Source organism: Molossus molossus, unplaced genomic scaffold (genome assembly GCF_014108415.1).
Source record: "Molossus molossus isolate mMolMol1 unplaced genomic scaffold, mMolMol1.p scaffold_m16_p_20, whole genome shotgun sequence".
NCBI lineage: Eukaryota > Metazoa > Chordata > Mammalia > Chiroptera > Molossidae > Molossus > Molossus molossus.
Window position 1 is genome coordinate 17043216 of NW_023425356.1, and position 17687 is coordinate 17060902.

Here is a 17687-nt window from a genome sequence, read left to right on the forward strand (position 1 = left end):
GATGAAGATGAAAAAGAAAATAATGGTGGTAAATAGAAAGATTTCAGTGCAGTTTTTTCTTTCTAAAAATATTTAACTTCCTATTATAGAAAAAAAAATTGAAGTGTAAGGTCATATGACTTGTTTTTAAACTGGATACAGTACAGTGTCTTTTCATTTTTGTCGAATTAATGTACTTCCAAGTGTATTTTAGATAGCCCTGTCTTTAATGGTGTTTTCAATATCCACTAATCTTGCCTGGTGGAGAATAGGAGTTTAAATTAGCACAGGAATTTAAAGCAGGTTTTATTGATGCGCAGCATAAATTATAGATAGAAGTGATATTTTTTCCATCTTCAATAGTCTTTGATTCAACTTGTACAAAACAACTGTTATTCTATTAATTGTATTCCTCTGTGATTGAAAATTCATAATAAAAATAGTAAATAATAATTTCTCACTTTTGTTAATATTCTGAGTGTTTCTTAGTAAATACAAATATCTCAATTCAAATAAATTAGAAAGAATGATTTCTTCCGTATTTAGGTGATATTAAATAGAAAAAAATTAATAAAAGAGAACAACAATGTAGTAAAGTTAAGTTAGTGGGATATGATGGGAAAAGACGAGCTTCTGAAACTTGGATATGAATCCTGAACACTGGTTAACTGTGGGAACTCAAGCAAATCTCTGAATTTTGCTGAGCTGTGTTGCCTCTGTAAAAATGGCTTTAATAATACTGACCTTACTGAGATTTTTTTAATAACCATGATTTATTTATTTTTATTTATTTATTTATTTATTTATTTATTTATTTATTTATTTATTTTAGAGGAAGGGAGAAGGAGAGAGAGGTAGACACATCTATGAGAGAGAAACATCATCTGACTGCCTCCTACATGCCCCCTACCAGGGATCAAACCCACAACCTGGGCATGTGCCCTGACCAGGAATCAAACCAGTGACCTCTTGATGCAGGGGACAATGCTTACCCACTGAGCCACACCAGCTGGGTTCACAGAGCTTGCATATGGATTAAATAAAATGATAAATGATCTAATATCTTGCCTGTACTAGGCATTTTTTCCACTCCCCTTCCATTTTTACCTCAAAATGCAGGATCTTGATGCTAAAATGAGTATGGAAGATCCTTGGAATTTGTCAATTTAACATACACTATGCTAATTTTAAGTGACTCTGAAGTCCTTAACACATTCAAATTATAAACCTGTTTCTGCACTGTGCATATGAAGCATCTGTGCTCCGAGGCTGGTACAAAAAAGGCAAGTCACTTAGCAAAGTGAAACCCTTAAATGATTAAGATTTTGTGAAAACTTGTCCCCAGAAGACAGCTATCTTCACATTGGTGTTGTAATTTACGTAATCTCTGGCTAATGTCAGGGCAGTAATGGAGAGATAGTATTATGAATACATTAATAATTATATTTATGCATGCTTATTTCTTCATGGGCTCTGTACTAAGAGTTCTTCCCACTTAATCTCACTTATGAGCTTGACCCTGTTATTGTACTCATTTTAATGGTATATTAGTGTAAAGATTTCATCTTAGCGGCAGAATCTATTTTAATCATTTTACAAGTGACTTTAATCTTGCAATTACAGAGTCATTAAAAGTATGAAGAGTTCACATGCGTATTTTAGTTGTGATTCACTGCACTGTGCTGGGCAGGTGAGGAAGTGTGTGCTACGGTGGTATGTTTGAAAATTCACAAAAAGCCCAAGGACACTGCCACGGTGAATTGAAAGGGTCCATGATTCACTGGACTTAGGATCAGCAGGAAACCAAGAATTTAACGAGACAAGGCCCATGGCTTCCTTACCTGCTGCATGACTTGTTCTGGGTACCATCTCCCCATCATCCTCTGCAAAATAATCTCTGAAGAGAGAAACAAATAGTTAATGGGATAACCTCTCGAAATGGTCCCCAATCCCTGTGGTGGCAAAATACCTACCTGTGCTCTGTTTTCATTTATTTCTCCACAAGCATTCATTAAACTCCTACTGTGAGTCAGGGTCAGTGTTAAGTGCTGGAGATACAGGAAGGGTTCCTAGCCTCCATAAGTGCACCCAGAGACCAGAGGCCACTGAACAAACAATTCCAGTAAGCACTGAATTACCATGTGGCAAATGCTACAAAGGAAAATGCAGAGTAAGTTAACTAGTAGAGAGACTCAGAGAAACAGAAAATGAGACATTAAAACTAAGACAGAGAAATGTCAACCAGATGAAAAACAGGAACAGAAGAGTATTCCCTCACGAGGGAACAGCAAAGACCCTGAGTCGGAAAGGAACTTGGCCTGAGAGAGGAACAGAGGAAACCTGATTGCAACCAGACTTGGGCCTTGTGGGATGGGGTAAGGATATCGAGTTTTATGTGAAGGGCAATGGGCAACCACTGAAGGATTTTAAATGAGGGAATGAATGGTACATGACCAGATTTAGATGGTAGACACATCATTCTGGCTGTAAAGAGAGACTATGTGGAGGGAACAAGGGTAGAAGGGGAAAGCAGGAAGTGATGGGGTTTTTTTGTTTGTTTTTTTATCTTCACCCAAGGACTTTTTTTTTTGTTTTTTGTTTTGCATTTATCTTCCAATAGAGCAGGAGGAAGAGAGAGAGTGAAACATTGACATGAGATAGACTCATTGACTGGTTGCCTCTTGCATGACCCCAACCAGGGCCGGGGATGAACCACAACAAAGGTATGTGCCCTTAGTGGGAACCGAACCTGGGATTCTCTGGTCCACAGGCCGACCCTCTAACCTCTGAGGCAAACCAGCCAGGGCGGAAGTGGTGGTTTTAACCGAAGAAAAACAGTGGCGATGAAGAAAAGAAAAAAAATTTGACTCGTCTAACTAGTAGAATTGATCAGGAAAACAAAGTCCATTAATGGAAATGTTGAAAACACCAAAATTCAGTAGCAAGAGGTGTATCTATCCAGCACAGTGAAGACCACCATCCTGGCACAGAAGGGGGCGGAAATCTCAACGTTATTAACAAATACACGTCCAGCACCCACTATGTTTTCTGGCACCGTTTTAAGTTCCATGAATGCAGACATAAAAGCTTGCACTCCTAGGACTTGGAGTCACAGGAAACAAAAGGAAAATGTGGTTAGCAATAGTGTGGGGACAAGTACTTCTAAAAATTAACATAAGGAATGAGCACAGGGAGTCCAGGAGGTAATGGGGGGAGAGGGGGTGACGATTTTCAGTAAGCAAAGTTTCTCTGCAAAGCACTAGGTGTGCTCATTGAGGATAGGAACCCTTCCTGGGGGCGGGGTGTCTTTGTAGCTACAGCTCTTAACACTGTCCCTGACCCACGGTAGGATTTTAATGAATACTCGTGAAGAAATAGATGAAAATAAGGGTAGCTGTGGGGTATTTGGGGAAAGAGTCCTCTAAGCAGAGAAAATCAAATGCAAAGCTTCTCAGGAAAGAGCACACCAAAGCCTTTTCCAGAACAGCAAGGAGGCCAGCGTCGCTGAGCAGAGGGAGCAGGCGGTGAGTACAGGAGGTGGGGTCAGGGGAGTCATGAAAAGGCTGGGTGGGAGCAGATTATATAAAGCTTTTTGGGACACTAAGAGGAATTTAGCCACTGGAGCCTTGTGAGTCAAAAAGAGAGATGAGCTGAGTGAACAATGTTTTAAAAGGGCTGGCTACTGTTTGACACCAGACTGCCTGGGTGGGGAAGGCAGAAACAGAGAGGACTGCAATAATGCTACAGTGAGATGCTTTCAACATTTGGCTTATTCCTTAAACCTTGGGTACTCCCAGTTGGCTATTTGAAAACTAATTTGGTAGACAGATATTTAGAGGGCTTCTCTCTCTTTTTTTAATTAATTAATTTATTTTTGTCACAGATGTTTCTCCTTTTCCCCCCACTGATTTCCCCCTCCCCTCCCTCCCCGCCCTGTCCCCAGCTTTGTTGTCCATGTCCATTGTTCATGCTTCTCTTTTAAAAAGCCAGAAACCATTCACAGGGAGGCAGAGAGCCTGGCATTTGTTTAGAAATTGTTGCTGTTCTTTGTTCTCTGCCTCAGGTCTGGATCTTGGCACAGATCTTCACTTTGTCAAGTCCAGATGTAGAGGAAAGTACCAGCAAGGACACATGGGTCTACGCACACACCCCTGCCAATTCTTGGTTACTCAAAAGCAGATCACCAGATTGTGGTTCCTTCCAGGACCCCTTCCCCATTTCCTTTTCCTCTTTTTATTAAAAACTTCCCTCATGAGTGAACAATGAAAGAGATAAATGTACTATTTGGATGTTGAAACTATCCACCAGAACAATATCCTGAAAAATTTGGAGGGACTAAAACTTATACTCAGCTGTGTCTTTCACGCGCTGGATGAATTCCTTTATGCTCAGCCCAGAGACCTAAGTAGCCCTCAGGAGCTGGGTCATGCCTCAGGCCAAATTCAGCCCATCCAACCTGTTTTATTTGGTCAACACAAAGTTGACCCATTTCTAACTTCTCTTGAAAAATGACTGGGTCTAGCAATGCTGGGCCCGCCTTCCTACTCCGGGATAACCTGCCACCTTTAAACAGAACAGACATGCTCTTCAGTTTGCCACGGCTTCACTCCCTGTCCTCGTGGTCCTAACGCATGAACTCAGCTGTGACATGTGCCAGGCTCCTTACAGGTCGCAGAGGCTGTTGTCCTCATAGAAAAAGCACGGACAGAATTTCATTCTGCTTTAAGACACAGTCTCGAGTAGCCTATTGGTTTCAGCACACAACTCATTAATTTGTGATTATAAAACTACTAGCTGGCTTATAAGTCACTTTTACCTTTTTAAGGCTTCAGTTTCCTCAAATATTTGTAAAAGAAGTGCATGAATTTCTAATGGTTCCTTGCAGTAATTATGCAATTCTATTCTAGTATATGCTTAAGCATAAAACCCATTTTAATAGTTTCCAAGGATCCAGGGAACTGTCCAGACATGATCTCATTCAATCCTCCTTGCTCTGAAGATTCCACACTCTAGATCAGGAGCAGGTTACTGCAAGGCATATGGTCCCCTTGAGATACCCCGCCTTCTCTACCCCACTCATATCCACTCCATGCCTGCCTGGGATGAATCAATAACTGAAGGGTAGAGAGGTCACTGTGGATGAGTACTGAGTTAATGGGCTTATTATAGTCTCAGGGGAATTTTTAAAAATCACTTTAACTCTATTAACAGCTCAAATTCCCTCTTATTGCCAGAGAGTAGGGCTCACTACTCAGCTGCTCCAAAGGTTGGTAAGGAATCTGATATGCTCCCCCAGGGAAGGGGCTCCAAGTGAAGAAACACAGGATATATGTCTAGGGGATTGCAATTTGTGACATCTGATAAACCAAAGGACAAAGAGAACTGGAGTATGCTAGAAACAGACTCCAAGCTCGCCCCGGCCCCACCCACCCCCCACACGAAGCAGTGATATATACTGGTAAATTCTTCCGTGTTACCCAAGTCTGGAAAAAAACTTGTATATCCTTTGCCCTAGTTTCTCAAATTCAAGTGTTTCTAGATTTCTGTTTTTAACATGAGTCCATGAATGACTCATGCTCAGTGAGAATGTGGTTCGCCAGGGCATTTATAGCTCTCCTGTCTAGATGGACATATATGATCTTTCCCCCAAGATGCTTTTACCTTAAACGTTGCTTTCCCTGTAAACATGAATTATACTTTCCCTCAATGAGCTTCATCCTTTTCCCCCTACCCCATCAATCTGTCAATACTGACACCAATTAAACTAAAATTACACTCAGTAATTTTTACCAGGACACTCTTCTGCTTAATTTAAAGAACCAAGCACTTTCCAAGTAGAACACACCCACCAGCTGTTCATCCACTTAGTTTCTGCATGGTTTATTACCTACATTTTCATGACTGGCTCATAATAGCTATGAAGACACTGGGCTCAAACAGTACATCAACATTTACTATCCCCGCCTACTAGTTTTTCCTACAGTCTTCCGGGGTGATTAGATTGAGAATGACCAGGAAATAATTGCTCCTCTCAAAGCCCTCCCCTGCACTCTGATACTGTCAAATTGGGCTCTGTTCATTTTTTCCCAACAATTTTCCAATTATGGTAGGATATATCAAGAATATACAAGGCACTCAATTTTGCTTTGCTTGAAAATGGCTACTGATATAACTCCTTTACGAGATTTGAGCAGCTTGCTGGTCCCACTAGTCTAGTCTCTCATAACACTGGGGAGAGGTAGAAACTTAAGTCTTTCCTCCTTAGCACAGGGTGACACCACAGCGGAGGCCACAAGAAGATATTTTCTATAAGGCAGCCATAGACCATCCTTTGCAAACTGCCTTGCATTGGCCTTTTAATCTGTGGGCTGAGAAGAGCAATGGATCATGACAATGGACCATATAATTCATGAGCAATGGCAAGATGGCAGTTGTACAACTTCACCGTCATAAAGCAGGTCGCACACCCCGTCTTTTAATGGCATGAGATACTAGTATTAATCTAGGGCTGTTCCTTCCCACATGAGTGTCCAAATTCCCAAAGGGGTGGCTCCTTTTTCAGGCCTCTCGCCAGGGCAATCACACACACTGAGGTTGTTGGATCACCACACAGTCTGGTCTCCCTACTTCATCACACACCACCACCTGCTTCACATCTCTGAGCCTGGGGACAGAGACCATCTCCCAGAAACACTTTATATCTTTCAAACTTCTTTTTACATGCTATTCTTATTATACACAAAAATTCAGAAGGAGGAAAGACAATATGCTATAGCAGTACTTAGAGCAAAAAACTGGGCCTCTGATTGCTACTTTTAGGGTTTTTCATTCCATTTCCTAAACGTTTATTGAGAAGTTGCTTATATGGCAAGCACTAGTAACAGGTGAATAAGAAATACACCCTGTCATCAAGGTGCTCAGAGTCTACTGGGGAAGAAGACAGGATTCAAAGACATTAAAAGAATGAGATTTAAAACAGATTTCAGAACATAAATGAGATCATTAATTTTGTCCTGTTTGGGAATGTGTGTCTCGGAAATACACAGAAAACAGAGAACATTCAATCCAGGCCTTGAAGGATGGGTATGAATATGTAAAAACACATGACAAATGCCCCGAAGTAGAATGAGGGTGTGTCCGGGCCTTCTATTTGTTCCTCCCACCTGAGTGAGAGCAGGCCACTCTCAGGACCCTTCCAGCTTTCTTTCCACCTTCCTCTCCTCAAGCCTTTTCCCCCAAACCCGAACCCTCAGGTGGAGCTTAGGGAGGTCAAGGAGAAACCATTTCTTCATATTCACTTCCCTCCTTGAACACTATAGCTTTATCTTACTACTTAGAACCCCCAAAGATGATTTAAAATAATGTCGGCAAGAAAGAATCAGGGCTCATTTGCGCTGTAGTGAAAATAGATACAGACTAGAATCTGGAGAAGTGAAAAGGCAGGGGTTTAGGATGGTAGAATTCTTATTTTTTTAAAAATGAGGAACCACATTTTGATTTAATTTACATTGCTTTTCTAATGACTGCCCTCAACAGAAGATGAAATATCTAAGGGATTCGGCTCTGCGGCCTTGCCCAACAGTGGGGGATATGCGGCATGATGGCAAAATCGCTGAAGTGTGTTGTTTAGGGTCCCCTCAGTATTAGGCACTGAACCAAACACACATTCTCTCTTAATTCCCATATTCTGAAAGCTCACTTGACACGAGTGGCTAGATTCTGGTTCGGGTGAGAGAAATCTGCCTAATGTTCGAAGATCTGTCTTGCACAGTTTTCATTTACAGCCACACTCGACTCCTGCAGATGTTAAAGGGCCTGAAGGAGAAGGAGAACTGTGGCCTACTTCCTTTCATATGTGGCGCTCTGGCTCTGCGGGTTTTTGAACGGTCAGGTTTCACAAGCAGTGCCAACTTAGAAACAACGGCGCCAACAGGTACCACTCTCTGGACGGCCTGTGCATAACTTGACACTTCACCATGTTTTCTGACACTGGAATTTTCCTCAGCACGAACCTTGAGTTAATGACCACCTTCGTTATTTAGACCACCACCAGCACCCACCGCCAGCGTTGCCGCCATCATTTACTGAGTGCCCGATATTTTCCAGGCATTATCTCAATCTTCGCAAAATCTTCTAAAATAGGCACTGTTACCCCAATTTTACAGATGAGGAAACAGGAGGCCTAGAAGGACGAAGTAATTTGCCCAAGATCATACAGCTATTTGGCTAGTTGGTTCAGAAACTTGAAAACTGTATCTGTCTGACCCCAAAACTTTACTCTGTCCTATCCACCCTATTTGCACCCACGTATATACCGGGTTCCGAGTCTCCTTTGGTCCTGCTGCCTTGGCTGCAGGCAACTGAGCCCTGGGAAGGTGAGGTGAGAGGGGGTGGGCAGTGCTATGGGAAGGAGATGAGGTTTAGATTCAAAGCTGACACAAATGTGTTCACACTTGAGTGTGTGAGCACTGGTATAAACAGAGGCCACATGACGAGTAATTAAAATCCTAAAAGGGAAATGGCAAGTATGACTTTTATGTAAGTCCTATTCTTAAAAGTGAGTCATCTATTATTTTACACCTCCCTATTTCTACCCACATTTCTCCAAGTTCATGCCTTCCTTGAACTGCTTCTGTGATAAGACTTGGCACTGTCCCTAATGGAGGGAATAAACTGACAGGCAGCAGAGGTGACAAAACAGACACAATCAAAACGGGAACGGCCATTAGTCAACAAGACTCCTCCTCCGATCTTTTCTTCTCTTGCCAAGAGAGACACTGAGTAGACATCTCCTATGTTCCAAATATTGCCAGCTACCCTCAATTTGGCACCATAATTGCAAAAATATATTCAAATGCAAATAGGGTAGAAGTCACAGATGCAGAGCACAAGACTATTATATAATAAATGCAGTAAGATTACAATTTTTCTTACCTCAACACCTATCATTATAACATTGCAACCTAGGATGCTTAATTGGCAGAGCCCCTCTGACAAGGGACAGCAGCACTTGGGAGCCACCCTCTGCACGCTAAGTGTGGTCGGACTTGGCACTGCTACAGTAACATCCAGTTTTCTCTGACACAGGCTGCAATTTAAACCCTTCACTCAACAATATCTATTCACTGAGACTGATTATGGCCACTCCAACTCTGGGAGGCGGTTTTTCTGGAGTGCTAAGTCCTCAGTAGCTGCAGGGAGCTACAGGCATCACTGTGCACCTGCAGCACTTCTAGTTTTATGACCTATTTTGCTCCTGCACTAAGTCTTCATCCTAAAAGGAACTACCATTATTTTTCTTGCTGCCATCCATCAAGGCTAAGAAGAACCACTTGCTACTGTAAAAAGATAAAAAGCAGTTCAAGTAATTCTTTTCCTCACTTTGACCTCTGAAGTTATCAGACATCCAAGTATCTGATGGATTCCCTTCCCTGCCCCCTAAATCAGCCAAGACACTGATATCATTCTTTTTAAAAAGACATGAAAATAATTTGTTTTGGATTCAGTCACGTCACCCAGGATGGTACATGGACACTCCACCCACTTCTACAACTTAGCTTGTGCTTCTCGCTTTTGGTTCTGACAATGCATTCTGTACTCCTCAGTTTTCACTAACAACCACTCACAAAGCACTGGGGTGTGCCGAGGGAACTGGCTCAGTCCATCTCAGAGCCCAACTCCAGACACCAACAGATAGGCGATTTCCACCCCCTGCTTTCATCTTTTTATTTACAGTATCTATTACTGTTCCCTTTCTTAGTAGTGTCTATTTCTAATGATTTGAAAAGAATTACGTGCTTCTTCTAGAAGTTTTGAAAAGGAGAAAAGTACCTAGAGGAAAATAAAAATAATTTGAAAATGTTACCACCGAAAGGCAATATTAATAAAGATTTTTATGTGTTTACTTTTAGTTGCTCTTCAGTTCATATGCCCATGCGAATTCTAAACAACAGAAATAATACTGAACAAACTATTTTGTATCTTGATTTTATATGATTAAAATCAAAGGTTTTGAGGAATGCATTTTTCGGGGAAATGGAAGAGCAAGGGAGGAGGCAGATGAGTAATGGAGGAGAAAGTGTTAACGTTTCAGACCTGCTAGAAATTAGCAAGAATGAATCTAGAATATTCCTTCTCAGTGGTTTTATAATACACTAAAATAGAGCTTATAGCATCCTACAGGATAGTAAAATTGATGGAGGGTTGCCAAGGGTGGGAATTGTTGAAGCAGCAAGAGATTCTACAGCAGTGCTGAGAACAATTCAAACAGCTGACTCTGAGGCCGGTGCTCAGTAGGGAGATGAATGAAGAGCAGAAGGCCCGGAAGATTCAGAGAAGCGGAGGAACTGGAGAACGGGATGAGGTACACGGGGTATGCAGAAAGAATGCTGACCTTGTGGTCAGGGAATGGCTTTTGGAGTTAAGGATCATAGAGATGGGGAGTTTGGAGTGAAGACGAGCTCCAAGGGGTGGCTGTGCTTATGGTGTACTGAAGTGACTTAGGACTGAGGAACTGTGAGGTCAAGGTAGGACAGTAACATTTTCATGCCTGGTGACCCCTCTAGAATGACAGCACCTCGAAGGCAGGACTTCTATATCATTCCCTATTATCTACCCACCATTTAAGAAGTCTAGATCATAACAGGAATTTGATGCTAATTTCTTAAACAAATAAAGACAATTTGAATAAAGGTATCAAGCTCTGTAACCTGTTGCATCTAGTCCATGATGAGACACCTACCAAACAGATATTCACATGAGCCTTGCAGGAATGCACTCTGGAATGTTCTTAATTGAAAATCTGGTGAGTGCTAGAAGCAATGTAAGATATTGCAGATTTAGAGACAAAAGACAGTCTTTTCTTCCAATAATATTGTTAGAGTATGGAAAATACCAAGTAAAACAACCAGCTGCGTACCATACCAGAGATGGCAGTGTGCTCTGGCTACAGAAAACACCCAGAACTATGTTCAAAAATTAATTCCAAAGAAGGTAATGCTGAAACTGACCTCTGAAAGATAGACAAAGTTATCCTTGCAAAGGCAAGGCTAGGTGTGTAGGTGGGAACAACTGGTATACTGAGGCCCACTCACAGTAATTTTAGCTCAGGGTGAATAAAGTGATATTTGATAGCCAGCTCCCTAGGTCCGCGGGCAACAACGCTGCTCCCATGGTGCCAATACTCTGGAAATCTCAAAGTGGAGGGATGGACTTCCAGTCAAGACGGCGTAGGTAAATGTGGAATCACCTCCTCCCACAACCACATCAAAATTACAACAAAACTAGGGCACAACCATCCTTCAGAACCGCCTGACATTGAGCTGAATGGAAGTCCTACAACTATGGAATTAAAGAAGCAGCTACATCGAGACTGGTAGGAGGGGCAGACGGGCTGGTCCCACACCCACATGTGGCGGATAAAAATCTGGAGAGACTTCAGCTGAGAAGGTCCTCCCTGAAGACTGAATGGTCCCTGTCCCACACCAGGCACTCAACTCAGGATCCAGTGCCAGGAAGAGAAGCCCCCATCACTTCTGGCTGTAAAACCTACGGGAACTGAGGCAGAGGGAGGCTGAGGCTGCTGGAGCTTCAGGGAGATCCTCTTAAAGGGCCCGCGCACAGACTTACTCAGACTTGCTCCCTCTGAGCTCCGAGGGGAGGCAGCTTGAGGGGCACCAGAGAACAGGGAAGAACTGAGCTGTTTGGCCTCCAGACGAGGGCTGGAGGGGCAGCATTCTCCTGGGCAGACGTGCTGGTGGAGGCCATTGATCCTTTGGTGAGCCCTTCCCTGTGGTGGCAGACAGCCGCCATATCTGGGACTCCAGCAATCTGGCTCACACTGGTAGCCCTGCCCTGGTGATTCCCTGAGGCCCTGCCCCACCCAACTTTTGGGCCCACCCAAGTTGTTTCCAAAGGCTTTACCATAAGATTGGCCTGTCTTGGATCCTGCTTCAGAGTTTCCTAAAATCTCTCAAGCAAGCAGCATCTGGTCTCAGCAAGCCCCGCACCTCTCATTAAGTGGCCCCAGGCCTGGCACAACGAGCAACCAGCCTTGGTTCACAACTTGGCTTTTCCTGGACACGTCCAAGCCCAGCACAAGAAGCAGCCATCTGCAGGTCACTTTGTAGCTTATGCCGGGTGGCCCTGGATAGAGCACAGGCAGTGGCTGACCTGCCCCAGAGCCCGCACATATGGTGGACAGCTTCAGACCACATCAAAACACCTCCACAAGTGACACACTCAAGGAGTGGACTCAGTGTGTACTAGAGGTCTGCTGAAGTAAGTCTTGCTCTGTGTGGTGGGCCCATGCACAGCTGATTCTCCATGGGAGTCAGAGGCCAATAGTCAGTGGGCACAGCCAGTCCTTGCAGCTGATCAGCCTGAGTAAACCCCTCCCACTGACGTGCCAACAGCAATCAAGACTCAATTACAACAAATGGGTATACAGTCCATACTAGGTGTGCACCTCGAGGGCCCAGCTGGGGTGATCAGGGAGACTGTACCAATGGATCCTACAGGACACCTACAACAGTAGGCCATCCTACGAAGCTTAGGAGGCATAGCAGCTCTGCCTAATACACATAAACAATCACAGGGAAGCAGCCAAATGAGCAGACAAAGAAACATGTCCCAAATGAAAGAAAAGAATAAAACTCCAGGAAAAGAACTAAACAAAATGGAGACCTCTGAGGAACTTAGTGAGAATATCAATAACAAAAAAGGGCCACTCAGAAATTAAGGATGCACTAACTGAAATAAAGAATAATTTACAGAGAATAAACAGTAGAGTAGGTAAAGCCAAGAAGCAAACCATCGATTTGGAATATAAGGAAGCAGAAAACACCCAACCAGAACAGCAAAAAGAAAAAAGAACCAAAAAAAATGTAGTGTAAAGAACCTGTGGGACAACTTCAAGTGTGCCAACATTCTCATCATAGGGGTGCCTGAAGGAGAAGAGAGAAAGCAAGAAATTGAAAAACTATTTGAAACAATATTGACAGAAAACTTCCCTAACTTGGTGAAGAAAACAGACATACACGTCCAGGAAGCACAGAGAGTCCCAAACAAGTTGAACTCAAAGACATCCACACCAAGACACATCATCATCAAAATGCCAAAGGTTAAATACAAAGAGAGAATCTTAAAAGCAGTGAGAGAAAAGCAGTCCGTTACCTACAAAGGAGCTGCCATACGCCTGTCAGCTGAACCCTGGCCGGCGGTTTTGCTCAGCGGTTAGAGCGTCAGCCTGCGGTCCAGAGAGACCCGGGTTCGGTTCCCGCTAAGGGCATGTATCTTGGATGCAGTTTGTCCCCGGCCCCAGTTGGGTCGTGCGGGTGGCAACCACTCGATGTGTCCCTATGTGTCCCTTTCACGTCAATGTTTCTCTCTCTCTCTCTCTCTCTCTTTCTTCCTCTCTCTCCCTCCCACTCTATCTGAACAAAAAACAAATGAAAAAATATCCTCAGGTGAGGATAAAAAAAAAGACTGTCAGCTGATTTCTCAAAAGAAAGTTTGCAGGACTGAAAGTAGCAAGAGATATTCAAGGTGATGAAAAGCAATAGCCTACAACCAAGATTACTCTATCCTGCAAAGCTATCATTTAGAATCGATGGACATATCAAGAGTTTCCCAGCCCTGTTCGGTTTGGCTCAGCGGTTAGAGCGTCAGCCCGCAGACCAGAGAGTCCAGGGTTCAGTTCCCGCTAAGGGCATGTATCTCAGTTGTAGTTTGTCCCCGGCCCTGGTTGGGGTCGTGTGGGTGGCAGCCACTCAATGTGTCTCTCTCACATTGATGTTTCTCTCTCCCTCTTTCTCCCTTTCTCTCTCTCCCGCTCTATCTGAAGACAAATGCAAAAAAAAAAAAAAAAAAAAGTGTCCTCAGGTGAGGATTAAAAAAAATAATAAAAGTTTCCCAGACAAGAAAAAGCTAAAGGAATTCATCACCACCAAACCAGTATTATATGAAATGTTGAAGGGTCTTCTTGAAGGCGAAGAAGAACAAAAATATGAACAATAAAATGGCAATTAATATATATCTATCAACAATTGAATCTACAAACAAAATGAGCAAGCAAAACAGAAACAGACTCATAGATACAGAGAACTTTTTGTTGCTTGCCAGATGGGTGGGGGCTGGGGGGATGGGTGAAAAAGATGAAGGAATTAAGAAGTACAAATTAGTTGTTAGACTGATGAACCTCAAAGGGAAGGGGGTAGGGGGGTAGGATGAGATAAACCAAAGAACTTCTATGCATATATGCATAACCAATGGGCATCGACAAAGTGTGGCAAAGGCGGGGGCGGGGGGCAGGATTGGGGAGGAGAGGGGTCAATGGGGAAAAAAGGGAGAAACATCTGTAATACATTCAACAGTAAAGATGAGTTTTTTTTTTAAAAGTGAAGAAATGCACAAGAGACTCTTTCTAAAACCAGCTCAGTACCAAACTTTACATGTTGTCACTTGGTAGCCATACAAGTGACCTGATATAAAAACAGCATGTTTTAAAGCAGCATGTAAAGGGTATTGTCCATAATCCTGTAACCAAATACGGTATCCATTTCTTCTCTCTCCTTCAAATAGACATTCTAATATGTATGCACACTTTTGATGTAAATTATATTCACTTTTACTTTCTTTTTTTTTCAATCCTCACCTGAGGATATTTTTCCATTTATCTTCAGAGAGAGTATGAGGGAGGGAGGGAGACAGAGAGAGACAGAGAGACAGAGAAACACTGATGTGAGAGACACATCGATCGGTGCCTCCCACAAGATCCCAACCAGGGCCGGGGACAAACTGCAACAGAGGTATGTGCCCTTGGCCGGAATTGAACCCAAGACTCTTTGGTCTTTGGGTCAACACTCTAACCACTGAGCCAAACCGGCCAGGGCTATCCACTTTTACTTTCTTATATTAAAATTTTCTGTTTATTTCAGGAAACGCTTCAAGATGGTAACAGAAATAATAGCAACAGTGAGGCATTTTACCCCAGAGAGAAGTAAGAGTTGGAATTCCTCTAGGATATCCTAATGTATGTCAGTGTGTGCCTCCATTCCCCTTCTGCAATATAGGGGCTGAGGTCTCAAAGAAGATATTTAAATGGAATATAATACCTTCTATATTAGTATGAGTTATATGATTCTAAACCCTAAGAAATTACAATGTATTTTCAAGAACTAGAGGTGTTTGACACAGTTATTTTACTTCTGAACATTTATCATTGAAAAATACACCTATGAAAGGAGATGATCTATGCACCTAGATGTTTATCAAATGTAAACAATAGTTAAGAATTAGAAACGTAAAGGCTTTAGTATAGGGAATGATTAAGTAAAGTATCATTTCATATGACACATTCTTATATTTTGAATAATAATAGTCCACATTATGAAATGGAAAATAAATATATTCAATTGTGTGGCATTCTAGGGTTCATTCAATTTTCTTAGTTAGTCAATGTTTTCTATACATCGGCAGTTATTGCTTTTTTATACCCCTTCACCTTGGCAAATGATGAGAAGACACCCTTTCCCGGAGGCTGGTGGGGAAGCCAAGCAAGAAAGAAGTTTCTGCAGAGAGGAACAAGCAGAAAAGAACTGGAAATAATGAGGTAGATTAAGGGGAAATGTTAGAAACTATTAATGTGCTATGAAAACATGTTACTATTATTATTAATAGTCTACGACTAATGAAGTGCTTCAACCATGAGGGGAAAAAAATAAAATTCAGATCATGCTTGTCTTGCTGACCACACAACTCAGATGTTCGGAGACAGAGGAAAACAAGTCCTCAGTGCATTTAAATTTTTTAAAATAGAATCGGCCAGAGCCACCTTGGGTCATCATGACATCTCTTTTATTCTGGACTTTCTTCTAACTTTAAATGCTACTTGAATTTTTGCCAGAGACAACTTGTGGAATGTTCTGAGCCAAATTTGGAATTTTATTTTTAAAACAAGGTCAATTTCAATAGGAATAGTGAGTGTCCCGGGGCATCCACTGAATGAATGGGTGCTCCACACAGCCTTGAATAAATTATCCCTGAGCCACCCAGAATGAAGAGGGCACTGTGATGGAGAGCAGTCAGCCAACTTATTCTTTCAGAGACAAACACAACCTCATCCCAGCCTTCTGGTATTTTCAATCCAGCCCTAACATGTGAGCGGAAAGACGGGAGGCCGGGGAGCTCATCTGATCTAATATGTGGGGAATAAGTGGAAGAGAAAGCACGGATTTAGGTACATCCCTCAAGCCAAAATCTAAGTATGGCCCTACTTAAATCAGATCAGAGTTGTGAAGGCAGACATATGACTTCACCAAATGCAGAAAATTACTTGCTAGTAACTTGAAGTGCTGAATGTTAAACAGGAAATCCAATGTCCAAAGATGTCTCAATAATAGAATTATGAAAAGGAGCATTTCCCTTATATGCAAAGCAGCAGCACCAGGGCAAGCAAACATACGGAAATCAACCAGATGCTCATGCTCCAATGTTTACTCACCCTCCCTGGCCTCAGCAGCCACATCTATAAAATGGGGGCAACTCCTTCTCTGGTTGTCACTATGCAACTCTGCTAACTCACCATGAATTCAAAGAGAAGCAAATATCCTTGTTTCCTCCTGCTTAAGAGTTAACATTGAGCAGAAAAATGCAAATAATCTATATCAAAGGGGACCATGTAAGTGGAATTTAACTGCAACTTGTCTTATTTGAAGGCTACACTTTAGCTATGTGGGGAGGAGAAACAAAATCAACATTCTTGAATTGTGAGACCAAACCACTATTTTTCTTGGATGTTATCTCCCTTCTCCAACTTTTCAAGCCACAGCAGGCAAATACAATTAATGCTTGCATTTTGTGAAATCAAATTACAGGTTAATATAAAGCAAAACAGGCTAATTAATTTGTTTTCCTTTCCTAACCTTCAGCTTTATAGGTAGCCTTTAAATAGTTCAAGTTCACGTTTTCTTGAGTTATTTGTTCAGGGAAACTCTATTTAGGTTCACATGATTCACATGACTTCTATTCAGCTTTTCCATATGCTAGAAACAAGCACATATCCACCTAACTGATGGAGGAAGATAATTAGTCATGACTTTTCCAGCCTTTAGTGTGGTAGACCGAATGGTGGCCTTCCAAGAAGTCCGCATTCCTGATTCTGGAACCCACGAATACGCTACTCTACATGGCAAAAGGAACTTTCAGAGGGGATCAAGGCTTTTGAGATGGAGAGATTATCCTGGATTATTCAGCTGGGCCCAATGTAACCACAAGGGTCCTTGTAAGAGATAAACGGGAGAGAAAGGTTGAGAGGAGGAGATGAGATGAACAAAGGCTGGCGTGATGCTACTTCTGTTCTTTTTTTTTTTTTTTTTTGGTATGTGCCCCTAGCGGGAACCAAACCCGGGACTCTGTGGTCTGCAGGCCGACGCTCAACCGCTGAGCCAAACTGGCCAGGGCGTGATGCTACTTCTGGACAGAGGCCATGAACCTCCAGAAGCTGGAGAAGGCAAGAAATGGAGCACAGTCCTGCTGACACCTTAACTGTAACCTAGAAGACCAATTTTCAGACTTCTGACCTCCAGAACAGCAAGATAATAAATTTATGTTGTATTAAGTCACTAAGCTTGTGGCACTTTGTGACAGCATCAGAAGAAACTAATACAAACAGGGACTCTGAAATACTCCCAGTTCTAGGGAGTTGCTAG

The 17687-nt window shown here is 42.4% G+C and overlaps 1 protein-coding gene across 2 annotated transcripts in view; it reads right to left on the minus strand.

The window, feature by feature from the left end:
* The window catches only part of LOC118636927 (myomegalin-like), a 213560-nt gene that overhangs the window by 157282 nt on the left and 38591 nt on the right, over positions 1-17687 (minus strand). For both annotated transcript variants that reach the window (XM_036271871.1, XM_036271870.1), the window contains exon 2: positions 1821-1876. In XM_036271871.1, coding sequence (XP_036127764.1) covers positions 1821-1876 — 56 coding nt within the window. The remainder of the gene's footprint in view (positions 1-1820; positions 1877-17687) is intronic.